The sequence below is a fragment of the Aquarana catesbeiana genome, linkage group LG13 (genome assembly GCF_042186555.1).
Source record: "Aquarana catesbeiana isolate 2022-GZ linkage group LG13, ASM4218655v1, whole genome shotgun sequence".
NCBI lineage: Eukaryota > Metazoa > Chordata > Amphibia > Anura > Ranidae > Aquarana > Aquarana catesbeiana.
Window position 1 is genome coordinate 66203420 of NC_133336.1, and position 14114 is coordinate 66217533.

General features: G+C 46.3%; 1 protein-coding gene across 5 annotated transcripts in view; it reads right to left on the reverse strand.

Moving 5' to 3' along the window:
- LRRC9 (leucine rich repeat containing 9) overlaps positions 1-14114 on the reverse strand; it is a 244501-nt gene that overhangs the window by 62622 nt on the left and 167765 nt on the right. For all 5 annotated transcript variants that reach the window (XR_012237138.1, XM_073610131.1, XM_073610129.1 and 2 more), the window contains one exon: positions 12607-12827. Coding sequence is in view for 4 of the 5 variants with exons in the window: in XM_073610131.1 (XP_073466232.1) it covers positions 12607-12827 (221 nt within the window). In the remaining variant the exon portion in view is untranslated. The remainder of the gene's footprint in view (positions 1-12606; positions 12828-14114) is intronic.

Sequence of the window (14114 nt, forward strand, 5' to 3'; positions counted from 1 at the left end):
AAGGCAGAGATCCTCTGGACTGGACGGCTTAAGTAGGCAGGACTGATGAGCAGGATATCATCAACAGCTGAGTAACTGTGGAGAGATAGGAGCTGGCAATTAGCCGACAGCTAAATGGCCAGCTCAGAGAGGGAAGGGCTGAGCCCAGCCCTGACAATACATATGTTTATTTACATTAAGCTGTATACATATGTACTTGTTTTACTGGGACTACATACATATGTGCTTATTTGCATATGACTACATGCATATGGGCTTATTTGCCTGGGGCTACATGCGTGTGTGCTTATTGGCCTTGTACTGCATACATAAATGCACGAATGGCAAGAATACTTATATACCTGCATGTTTGCATACCTAGTTACTTGCATACCCAAGGGTTTGCATAGAGGTAAACCAACCTTGTTTTAGGCCTGCGTCCTTGGAGGACTGTATATTAGGTTGGCTAATATAGTTGCTGCGTTATTTACCTGTTATATCAGTTAAATGATTTCAGAAAAGAGAGGCAACCAGGGGAAGCAGGGGCACCGCTTTTAGGTTCAGGGATTTGGAGGTGTCCACATCTCTCGATGGACAGTGGTGTCGGGTGCATCTGAGCCACTGTGGTGTTTTGCATTGCAGTGTTTCCTGTCACATTCATTTTTTGTCAGACTGTGGCCGCATCACCTTGATCATACCTGATCTTGGTTGATCGAAGCCTAATCAGGATCAAGCCTGGTTAGTATATAGATGGGAGACTGCCCAGGGATACCAGATGCTGTAATCTTTCCCCACCTGGGTGAGGAAGGCATCTGAGGCTGCTGTGTTTTGAGAGTATCTCAGGCCAGAAAATCTTAGGGCAGTCTCTGAGGTGGTTTGTTCCATCTTTAGCCGGCAGAAACCTGGTAGGTTAAGTGCACCTCTTAGGACTGTCTGGGTCTGTCACAGAGTCGTCAGTCTTTTGCCTTGCAGAGTTATGGGCTCATTATTGTGAGACAATTCAATGGTAGCAATTCCAAAGCCAAATAGAGACATGAGGTCTATCTTAAGATCTCAAGCCACTGAACATCCTTCTGTTTCAGAGAGGCTAGACTGTTCAGTGATGATCTCTGCAAGAGGTAGATTTTGGGGTCCATAATAATCTGTAAACACACATCTTCTTGTGGCGGGTTTTTTCCAGGCTCAAAGATTTCTCTTTCACAAAGCGTCCAGCCCCAGTGCAGAGCTTGCTGAAGACACCTCAATACTCTTTACCTCAATAATCTTTGCTCAGGAAGCAGTCGATTCCAGGGGTTCCTTTGATATATTCCTACAGGAGGAAGCTGTGTTTAGGTCAAAGCACGTTCCCTACATACAGCCCTATTCCAGGTCCTGGTAGAGGTTCATTCTCTGCATGGAACTTGAAGATCCAGGCATTGCATTGCCGGAAGGCCCTGTTTCCGTGGTGTTGCAGAGCAAAAATCGGTGCTTGATATTCTTCCTTTTCAGGAATTTGGAAAATAATAACCACTGATGCCAGTCTCTCCAAGTTGACTTGAGGCTGGCTACAGTTCAGTGGGCTTGGTCTCCACAGGAGAGAATACTGTCCAATAGCTTGGAATTTTTGGCCAGTATGACTTGCTCTGGATTATAGGACAAACCTGTTGTAGGTTCAATCTGGAAATGCCTCTGCAGGCACATATATATCAACCACCAGGGCGGCACCAGAGGTCATAAGACTCAGGGAGGTGTACCACATTCTGTCTGGTACAATACAAGTGCTGTCTCTATCGCCAATACATATTCCAGGTGTGGGATAGTGGCAAGGGGAACTCTGCAGGGGAATCTACTAATTCCAAGCTCTACAAAGGTTTGGAACAGGTGTGTCCAGGACAAGAGTCCCACAGCCAATAGGGGTACATGTACTGGTAACACCTTAAGGTCTGGTTCTCCCTTATTTGATGTTTTTTTTCCCCCCATTTCAGATTCTGCCACATCTTTTGCGAAGAATCCGTGAGGTGGTAACACTGATATTAGTGTTGGCTGAATTAGCCCAGGGGGGCTTGGTACATAGCGAGTCTTGCGGGGGTTGCTCCTTGGACACTCCCAGTCCAGCGGGACCTGATGGTCTTGAGTCCTGTATCTCAGGACTGTTGAGCCCCCTGCAGGAATTGAAAATATTTTTTTGCCTGGGGGGGAAGCCATAAAGTGGCACCCGCAGAAACATGGGGGATTTTCTTTTTCTTTCTCCAATCGGTAGAGGAAAGGAGTTTGGCTTTAAGTACTGTTAAGGGTCAGCATTTGTCCCTATCCATTTTTTTTCAGGGGCCGTTGTTTCTCACTCCTTGTTTTATACCTCATACAGCATGTAACTTGGACAGTCCCGCCTGGCAGGCCATTCTTGTGTCCTTGGGACTTGAATTGATCGTGACTGTCCTTGTAGAGGTCACTTTTTGAACCAATCGGGGGATTCTGTTGGTTCTTTTATATCAGAAGGTGGCTTGTTTTGTTGCTATCACTTCACGAAGTGGAGTGTCAGAGTTGGCGGCTCTTTCATGCAAGGAGCCATTCTTGGTCTCGCATCATAAGGTGATGTTGCGTCCTCATCCATTTTTATTGCCTAAAGTGGTTTCTAGTTTTCACTTGAATCAGGACAGTGTCTTGCCTTTTATTTTTCTCCCAATCCACAGTCGGCAGGAGAAAGATCGCTACCCACTCTAGAGGTAGTTCAAACACTTAGGGGTTGATTTACTAAAGGCAAATAGACTGTGCACTTTGCAGAGGGCAATTGCCCTCTGCAAGCGCAATTGCTCCAGAGCTTAGTAAATGAGGTAAGGATTGACTTTGCAAAGAGTACCCAATCCTGTGCAAGGAAAATAAACAAAACAGCATTTTTGCTTGCACATGATTGGATGATGGAAGTCAGCAGAGCTTCTGCTCATTTACTAAGCTCTGGAGCAACTGCTCTTGCAGAGGGCAACTGCACTTTGCAAAGTGCACAGTCTTTTTCCCTTTAGTAATTCAACCCCTTAGGGTCTACTTGAGTTGTTGGCACAAGTCAAGAATCCTGGTTTGTGCTGCCAGAAGAGCCCAGGAAGGGCAGGCAGCATCCAGGTTGAATATTTAGCAGTGGATCTGCCAGTTTATCAATGATGCCTATGGTTTAAATGGCAAAAAACTATTTTTTTTCTGGCGAGAGATTCTCTACCAGGTGTGGGAGTATCTTGGGTCATCCATCATCGGGTGTCAGTGGCCCAGGTGTACAAGACCACTATTTGGTCTTTTGTTTATACATCTACAGGGTTTTAACCAGGTCGATGTCAATCAAGTAGAAAATACTGCCTTTGGCCTCAGCATATTACAAATACAGTGGAACCTTGGATTGCAAGTAACGCGGATAACGAGAGTTTTGCAATACAAGCTATTATTTTTTTAAAAACCTGACTCGGTTTACGAATGTGTTGTCTCGCAAAATGAGCAGGATTCAAGCCTCTGCAGTGTGCAGTACTGCATTTGGCCACAGGTGCGAGGGCGCTGGTGATACTCCGAGCTGTTCAGAAATATTCGGAAACACTCCATTCCCCAGTGTTTCCAAGCCTTTCCCAGGGTTTCTGAGTGCATCCGTGCGGTTTCCGAGTATTTTCGAGTCTCTCCGGCGTCCCCCCGACCTCTGGCCACATGTGGTATTGCATGCAATGTGGAACGAATTATCTTCGTTTCCATTGACTTCTATGGGGAAACTCGCTTTGATATGTGAGTGCTTTGGTTTACAAGCATTCTCCTGGAACGGATTATGCTCATAATCCAAGGTTCCACTGTAGCAGAGTAGGTCCTTCTTGGATGGCAGTTTCTATGATGGTGTCTCACTCCCCTCAGGGGCATTGCTTTGGGGCATCCCAGATAGTAATTACTATAGATGCTCTGTGTCACGTGATGTACAATAAAGAAAATAGGATTTTTCCTACAGCTTACCTGTAAATTCCTTTTCTTGGAGTACATCACGGGACAGAGAGGTCCCTCCCCTCTTTTGGGAATTGCTTGCTACAAAACTGAGGTACTTCCTGAATGGGAGGGGTTATATAGAAGGGGACTTCCTGTCTTTTTGGTGTGCCAGCGTCCATTCACCTATAGATGGCGTATAACCCAGATAGTAATTACTATAGCTGCTCCGTGTCCCATGATGTACTCCAAGAAAAGGATTTTACAGGTAAGCTGTAGGAAAAATCCTATTAGTCTTCAAATCAATCCTGTTTCCCTGCAGTCCTGACTATTGACAAAAGACACACATTTAAAGTGTCATTAACCACTTCAGCCCCGAACCTCGTTTTGAGATTTGGTGTTTACAAGTTAAAAAAATTTTTTTTTGCTAGAAAATTGCTTAGAACCCCCAAACATTATATCATTTTTTTCTAACACCCTAGAGAATAAAATGGCAGTCATTGCAATACTCTGTCACGCCGTATTTGCGCAGCAGTCTTACAATCGCACTTTTTTGGGAAAAAATACACTTTTTTTAAATAAAAAATAAGACAACAGTAAAGTTAGCCCAATTTTTTTGTATATTGTAAAATAATGTTACGCTGAGTAAATTGATACCCAACAAGTCACGCTTCAAAATTGCACCTGCTCGTGGAATGGTGACAAACTTTTACCCTTAAAAATCTCCATAGGCGATGCTTAAAAAAATCTACAGGTTGCATGTCTTGAGTTACAGAGGAAGTCTATTGCTGGAAATATTGATACCTCACGTGTGGTTTGAACACAGTTTTCATAAGAGGGCGCTGCTCACGTATGCGTTCGCTTCTGCACGCGAGCTCAAGCTTTTTTTTCTTATTTATTTTACCTTTCATTTCTTATTTTTACACTGTTTTTAGAAATGAAAAAAAAAAAAAATTGTGACACTTTTATTCCTATTACAAGGAATGTAAACATCCCTTGTAATAGAAAAAAGCATGAATGACAGGACCTCTTAAATATGAGATCTGGGGTCAAAAAGGCCTCAGATCTCATATTGACACTAAAATGCAATAAAAAAATAAAAAATAAATAAAATAAATGTCGTTTGAAAAAAAAAAAAAAATTTCTTTTGAAGAGCTATGGGCAACGCTTTGACGTTGCTTCCGCCCTGCAATGGTATGGAGACGGGTGGGGGCCATCTTCCCCTCACTCAGCTCCACACCACAGATGGGAGAGGACGTGATCGCTTCCGCCGCTGCCGGCGGCTCCGGTAAGCGGCGGAGAGCACGGAGCTCGGCGGAGGGCCCCAATCCGGCCACAGTCACCACTTTTATCTGAAAGAGGACCACCCACTGAAGAAGAGGATCTGGGTTTATGGTGGCTAACTGCTACCATAACAACAATATCCCTCTTCAAAGTGCCGACGTATAACTACGGCGGGCGGTCCGTAAGTGGTTAAACCCAAAACATTTAAAAATGTGTTTACATGCTACATTGCATTGTATACATTCTGCCATAAGCATTAGTTCATTCATTTCATGTAGAGTAATAAATACCTGGTTGATCCTGCCATATGCAGGGGCTGTCTCCTTGCCTGCTGCAACATAAGATCCTATGGATTGTTGTTGCCACCTTTTGCTACGCACGCTACGGTATCACGGACCAGGCAAGCCATTCACCTACTCTTTGTTCCCCTATCAAGGCAGCCCATATGACTAAAGAGTCATACATACAGAGTGTTTAGTTTAAATACCATTTCCTCCCTTGTCCATGCCATGTTCCTAGCCACTATAACATAAATGACCTCCTTGTTACCAAATGAGGGCAGGGCTGAGCCGCGCTTCATGTGTGAATGGACACACAGAGCAGCAGCTCAGGAGTGAGCCTGGTCGGATGCCCCATAGCAAGCTGCTTGCTATGGAGGCACTTTGCAGGAAGGAGGGTCCAGAAGCGACGTTGGAGAGACCCGAGAAGAGGATCAGGGCAGTTCTGTGCAAAACCACCGCACAAAGCAGGCAAGTATAACATGTTTGCTATTTAAAAAAAGAAAAAAACTGTGTTTATTATCACTTTAAATCAGAAGACCAAATTAGACAAGTTCTACTGTAAATAATAACTGTGAGCACTTATAAAAACAACAGCTTTCGGGGGCGGGACCGGAAGTTGCCCTGCATGGACGCCTGAGCCTTCAGCTCTCCACCAGCCCGCAGCATTAAGGCCTGAAAGGGGGATTTTCAGCTACATTTTATGGGAGGCAGCAGGAGAACCAGATCCTCCAAACCCAGGGGATCATCCCAACCGCCGTCCGGCTCCACAACAACCCTCCACGGGTACTTTAAACATCCCTCTATGTCCGAGGACGGCAGGGACAAGATGGCGCCGACGGCTCCTGCCTCATCCACGAGGCAGTCACCGCGGCGGAGCTCGGCATCCCCTCCACTACTCCAGAGCACAGCGGACCTGGAACGGGAGACAGGGGATCAACTGCGGTGAGTTCACCCCCTTCACTCCCAGCACAAGGGAAGCATCCCGGCCCGCCACAGGACCCCTCACTAGGCCTCTTCACTAACTCCTACACGCAGTGTTCACAGGCCTTCCCGCAGCTGCTGCGCACCATGTCTGATCCATCCCTGTCCCTGGGAGGAACGGCGACCCCCACACCATCCCTGCAACCCAGTGACTTTCCCCCACTGCCAGGGCCAGGGAATACAGGGGACATTGGTCAGTTATCAGAACTGAACTTTGACGGTGACACCCTCCAACCATGCTTCGGCCCCCCTCCGGTCTCCCCTCAGCCACAGAGACAGACCCGCCATAATGCCTCCAGGTCCACAGAGCAAGGAACAAATCAGACGAAATCATATGCCCAGGTAACAAGCTCGCCGTCCCTGATCCCTATGGAGGTTAGAGATGGGGGTCTCCCCTCTCACTCACAGAGGCTCACATGGGGGGACAGGACGGTCCCTCAACCACAACACTGGGACCCCAGGGGATCAGCATCCTCCCAAGTCGCAAGGGAACCATCCCCACCACATAGCCCACAACGCCATATGGAACACGTTCACCACCTCCAGCACCCCACCTCATGGCAGGACTGTCTCCAGGCTATTCCCACTAAGGAGGACTTCAGACTCCTTATCGAGGAAGTCAAGTCAGCATGCCGAGCAGAAATTCAAGTGATACATGCTAACCTTAAACACCTATCTGACAGGGTGGAGATGGCGGAGGAGGAAATTCAGGAGACCAAGCTGGCAGTACATCGCACCCAAGTACAGGGGGCCGACCATCATATAATGCTCAGGAACATGCAACGTCACCTCGAAGACTTGGATAACCGAGGACGTCGAAACAACATTCGTGTCCGGGGTCTGCCTGAGTCAGAGGGTCCCGAAGATCTTCACGAAACTCTGCAACTCCTGTTTAACAACCTTCTGGGAGACCCCCCAAACAAACCCATTGAGATGGACCGTGCCCACCGTGCCCTCCGCCCCAAAGGGCCCATCTCCAGACCCCGAGATGTCATATGCAGGGTCCACTCATTTCCCCTGAAAGAGGACATCATGCGCAAAGCCCGCACCACAAAAAAGATTCTTTTTGAAAACACGCAGGTCCAGCTATTTCCAGACCTTTCCTGGATAACGTTACAGAAACGCAGACTGCTCCAACCCCTACTCATCCTGCTCCAAGAAAACGACATCACCTACCGCTGGGGATTCCCCTTCAGCCTCACTGCCCGAAGGCAGGGAAAAACTGCAGTGCTACGCTTTCCAGAAGACTTGGAAAATTTCTGTGACACCATGGAAATCCCACTACCTCGCTTGCCTGACTGGGACTTAGTGGATTTGCCCACACCTCCTCCAGTGATGTGGCAGAAGGTCCCACCAACTAAGCGACCCAGAGATCGGGACTCCCCCAGCGGATCCACCAAAACAAAACCTAAAAAAGGATGACTATATCTCCCCCCTCTCCTGCCCCACCCAATACAATTATAAGCTACCCCCCCTAGGCCCTCCCCACCTGTCATTTCATTAGCAACACAGGGCACCCCCCTCTTGCTGGAGACAGCTCAGCAGTGGAACTTTTGGTCGCTGATCCCCCCCTGGAGGTCAATCCCACTAGAGTTCCCTATTGTCACTCTGTTTTGAGGACTTGAACACAGTTGATTTTGCTTGTTCGCTATGCCCCCCCGGCCTGAGCCCTCGTTGGGGGCCCCGGCCGAGGGGACCTACTGGAACCTCTTAGAATCCGGGCGGTCTCTACTGCCCGAGACAACAACAAAATGTTTATTACTAAATGATTTGCTACTAACTATTTTTCTCCTTTTCTTTTCTCCCCTCCACTTATTCTACTTCTTCTATCTCCCCCCCACCCCTATTTTTTTTCCTTTTATGGCTCGCCGCAGGTCTGGAGCAATCACTCGGCTTCCTCTCACGCCTGATCCCCGCCGCACCTTGGACTTCCTGGAAGGTCCACGACTGGATAAGCTAAGTAATCTGATGCACGCACATACCACCGACCATGGCTAAGATCTTATCGTTTAATGTCCATGGCTTGAACTCAAACAAAAAAAGACATCTCGCATTGAGGGAACTCAGGCAGATTGGGGCAGATGTAGCTATGCTGCAGGAGACACACTTCAATAGAGGGAATGCTTTCGCCTTCGCATCCAAACAGTACCCCCAGATTTATCAGGCCTTTAGTCCTCGTAAGCGTGCGGGTGTTGCCATTCTGTTTAAAAAAGGCTCTCCATTTAAATGCACCGACTCCCTCGTCGACCCGGGGGGACACTATATAATTCTAAGAGGTCAGTGGCAAACACAGGCGGTAACTTTCTGTAATATCTACGCACCCAATACCCATCAAATACATTTCCTATCTAGGGTCCTCGCCCGCCTGTTTAGACAACCCAATGATTACTTAATCGTTGGCGGAGACTTCAACTTAGTGCACTCAGTGGGTTTGGACCATCACGTAATTAACCCTGCAGCCCATCAGGCTCGGGCCGCCCGCGATTCCAAGTTGTTTCGTCAGCTGACTAGGCGACATGCTTTATTCGATGCATGGAGAGCCTTACACCCAGGGGATAAACAATTCACATTCTATTCTGCCCCCCACCTCATGCATTCCCGCATAGACTATATCTTCGTTAATAACAATACCCTACGCGCCACCAAAACCGCCCAGATCCTCCCCATCTCGTGGTCTGATCATGCCCCAGTCCTTATGTCACTAGAAATAGGTACCCCAACCCGTAAACCTAGTAATTGGCAGCTAAACAACTTCCTCTTACAACACATTTCGTCCAGATCGGAACTAGAGACAACCCTGCAGAATTACTTCCTAGAAAACAACACCCCCGAAGTCTCCTTAACCACCCTCTGGGAAGCCCACAAGGCAGTCCTACGGGGACGGTGTATAGCGATTTCTTCGGCTATGAAGAAAAACGCGATGGCATCTAAAATTCAAGCCGAAAGAGACCTTAAGACCCTAGAACTCCGACTGCAAGTAACACCATCCCTAAACCTTCTCAAAAAAGTAATCTGCCTCAGAAACACCCTTCGAGATTTAGCGTTAGGACAGGTAGAGAAGGCACTTACTCGATTAAGACAAACATATTATGACAAGGGGAATAAGGCCCACACTATCCTGGCACGTAAACTCTCGGAGCGCTCCCACATGTCCACACCCCACCAAATTAAAGATAAAAAGGGAGCCCTCATGTCACACCCCCAAGACATAGCTCGGACCTTCGGAGAATTTTACACAACACTATATAATAACCCTGAAATTCCCCGAGACCCGCCCCCACCTGATATAAAAGACCGTATGAAACAATACTTAGAGGACAGTGGACTCCCCAAATTACTTAAGACGGATCTAATGTCACTTAATGCACCGATCACAGAGGAAGAGCTGACGGCCACCATCAAAACCCTGCCCTCTCATAAATCACCTGGCCCAGATGGCCTTCCCTATGAGTATTATAAGGCATTCCTCCCGATTCTACTACCATATATGTGCAGGATGTTTAACGCCTTCTTTCAGAAAACCTCCATTCCCACTGATATGCAGAGGTCGTTCCTCACGTTGATTCCTAAGCCTGGCAAGGATCCTTCTGTATGTGCCAGCTACAGGCCAATCGCACTCCTAAACTCTGATTTAAAAATTTTTACTAAACTCCTTTCAATGCGACTAAACCTGATACTTCCCTCGCTAATACACAAGGATCAGGTGGGATTCGTCCCCCTACGTCAGGCGGGGGATAATACGAGACGAATTATTGACCTAATAGACGTGGCGAACAGGAATAAGCAGCAAGCGTTAGTCCTTGGCTTGGACGCGGAAAAGGCTTTCGACCGCCTCGGCTGGTCCTTCCTCTTCGCCACGTTGAATTGCATGGGATTTCAGGGCCCATTTCTCCAAGCAATTAGACACCTGTACACTAATCCCTCATCCCAAGTAAAAACTCCCTTCGCCCTATCACGGGCCTTTCCAATCACGAATGGGACCCGCCAGGGGTGCCCACTCTCACCGCTACTTTTTGCGTTGTGTGTCGAGCCTCTGGCGGCTTCCATTCGCAAAAACCCGAACATTCACGGCATACCGCTGAGGGACAGGGAATTCAAACTAGCCTTGTTTGCTGATGATATTATCCTCACCCTAACCCAACCCAGAATATCACTCCCTAACCTACACGCCGAACTTGACCTATACAGATCCCTATCAGGATACAAGATAAATGCAACTAAATCAGAAGCCCTACCCATTAATATCCCAACACAGGAAACACAACATCTACAACATTACTTCCCCTATCATTGGCAGACATCATCACTGAAATACCTGGGAGTACAGCTAACTCCCTCTTATTCCACCCTATACCGAGCCAATTACCCCCCTCTCTTTAAAATTATAAGGGACCTTCTACTGAAATGGAAGGCCCATCATATCTCCCTATTAGGGAGGATAGCCTCTGTTAAGATGGTCATCCTACCAAAGTTGCTGTATTTATTCCAGACTCTCCCCATCCCAATACCCCTATCAGAGCTGAAAAAACTCCAGGCGGATTTAATACGATTTGTTTGGAATTACAAAAGACATAGAATTCCACAATCAGTCATGACAGCGGCACGATCAGACGGCGGTCTATCATTCCCTGACCTAACTAAATACTACCAAGCCACTCAACTGCGAACCCTGGCCTCTTGGTTCACCCAACGCTCATATAATAAGTGGACAGAAATAGAAAAACTTTGGATGGCCCCAGTCCATCCAAATAGCATGCTGTGGAATGCGGAGGTGAAGGTGGAGTCCACTCAACTCTTGGGCCCCATGCTCCACATTAGTACACTCTGGCGTAAAATATCACGGCTCTATAAGCTATGCTCAGAAAGATCACTCCTCACATCGTTCCTCTACAACCCCAAGCTGCCTGTAGGCCTTACTCATCAGATGTCTTATCCATGGGCGATGAGGAATTTATTCCACTTTGGCCATTTGGTACACCCATGCACGCGCAGATTACTGTCCTTTACAGAGCTACAGAGAAAATTTGATTTACCAAGGCAAGTGTTCTTTGGATACTTGCAGATCAGGCACTACGCTCAATCAATTGCCCCGAACTTACAGTTCTCGGCCCCATCGCCCTTTGAGGGATTGATATTAGAGGGCTCAACTAGATGCGGGCTAATATCTGATATTTATCAGATACTGAACTCCTATAACTTTACAGACCATGGCAAGCACTCGTACATGACCCGCTGGGAGAAGTTCCTAGGGGAGGAGATCTCGGAAGCTACCTGGAAGAAGATTTGGTCCCGGGCGGCTAAAAGCTCATTATGCACTCTGTACAAAGAGAATGCATACAAGGTCCTTTTCTTCTGGTATATGACACCTGATGTCCTCCACACCATTTTCCCATCTAGCTCGGATAGATGCTGGCGGTGTATGAAGGACAGGGGGACCTTATTTCACATTTACTGGACATGTCCCAAAATAACTCCCTTTTGGACGGAAACACAATTATTGCTGAATCGCCTACTGGGCGTCCAGGTCCCCAAAGTCCCGAAACTGTTTCTTCTTGGTGTGTCTGGGCTACGTATATCCCGACACTCTAGGAAACTACTAGGTCATGTTCTCACAGCAGCGAGATGCCTGGTAGCCCTCTATTGGAAGAAACAGATTCCACCCTCCCAAGCAGACCTCTATACCAGAATAAAGGACATAGAGCTAATGGAGAAAATGACAGCCAGGATACAAAACAGAATGGAGGCCCATGACATGGTCTGGGAGGAATGGCATAAGCGAGAGGACCCGCCCTAGGTCTGCGGCTAGACCCCCCCCCCACTTCCCCTTCCCCCTTCCATCCCTCTTTTCTCTTTTCCTACTTTATTTTCCTTCTCTCTGTAAAATGCTAATACATTCTCAGTTTAATAATGTTATTTGCTGGTTGAAAACTTCAGATGGTATGGAAGATATTATACTACTAATGTACCTGGATGATTATCATCAGAAGCTCAATGTCTACAGCGTTGACTGTTTACCTATTGCACTTAACTATAAGCAACACTATTGCTCAATGCATATGTATATCTATATGTTTAATAAAAAATGTTATTTGAAAAAAAAAAAAAAAACAACAGCTTTCTATATTTTTTTACTTTGTACACCTATAGACAATTAGTGACGTACCTTGAGGTGGTAGATCTCTTGGTTGCTACTGATCCGATTATTGCTCAGGTAGAGTTCTATTAATAGGTAGGCTTTCTGTAGTCCTGCCAGACAGCTGATGCTATTGTTCTCAGCAGAGAGAAAGTGTAGATGAGACAAGTTATCAATAACCTCCTTATCGATGCTTGTAAGCTTATTGTCATTTATACTGAGACGTCTGAGTTTGACAAGATTTGAAAGGCCTGGAAAACAATATGATGTTCATGTTACAAAGTAAAGCCGGTGAGCTGCTATGCTCCGACGGGTGAACGCTCCCCCCCCCGTCAGAACCCTCCGATCAGCGCTCTCTGCCATTGGCTGAGAATGTTGATTGGGAGTTGGTCGGATACTAGTTTTACAGCATGCTCGTCTGACAGAAGAAGCCAGGCAAGGGTGATGAAAGAAAATAAGGGTTTTTCTGCACAATGCATTATGTTTCTTTGGAGAAGCAAAGCAAAGTATTTAAACATAAATGTGTAGATCAGCATGTCATTTTTCAATGTTCATGAGACTCCTTCTTTTAGTGAGTACATTCTAAAAAACTGGCAAGATCAAGGCTTTTGGACTGAACTTTGGCAGTATTGCAACTATAGGAAACCTGCCTGTGGGTAGGTGCTCAGAGTCCAGTTGCAGACAACAGAACTGTATTGAAATTGAAGTTCAGCAACACACAACAAGCCCAGCGGGAGGGCACCTGACCAGGAACACTCACGGGATGCAGCAGCAATGAGCAGTAGTGGAAGGTCTTGGGTAAGCCAACAACATCTGTGCCTGCCTACATGCCAGCTTCCAGAACTTTGGCTTGGTCTTATCACACACGATTGGTGGTTATAAAGTCTACTCTAAACAGTTTTTACCTCAATGCATTTCTTGCATAGAGGTAAAAAAATGTTTAGGCATCAGTATCACCCCCTTGTAAAAAGTTGTGTCTGCGCTAGAAAATTAATAATAGTAAAACAAAACCAAAACCAATTGTGCAAATATCACTATTAAAAAAAAATATATATTATATAAAGAGAGAAACAAACATATATCAATAAACTATATCTTAACGATATTAAGTGCTATCAATCTGTGATAAATAAATAAATAATTAAAGTGCAACATGCATATGCACAATCTAAGTGCTGATATAAATATCAAGAGAGTATTCACTCTTTCAATAAAGTGAAATGCAAAATTCATAAAGTTCATAAATATTATTAATTTTCTAGCGCAGACACAACTATTTACAAATCTTTGCTATACACACGGATATGAAACGTGATTGAGTGTTTGCAGCTTGCCTTCAGCAGGAATTTGTTTTAGAGGCATTAACCCATCTGTGGCTCGCAAGACCTCTCTATACTAGTATCACCCCCTTACCCCCTTTTACTTACCTGACCCCTCATTCGACCCTGCGCTTTGTCCGTCTGCAGCTCTCCTCTCCCCTCAGTCCCGTTGTCTGTGTCTATAGATGTAGACAGCAAGCCCACATGAGTCCCCTCATA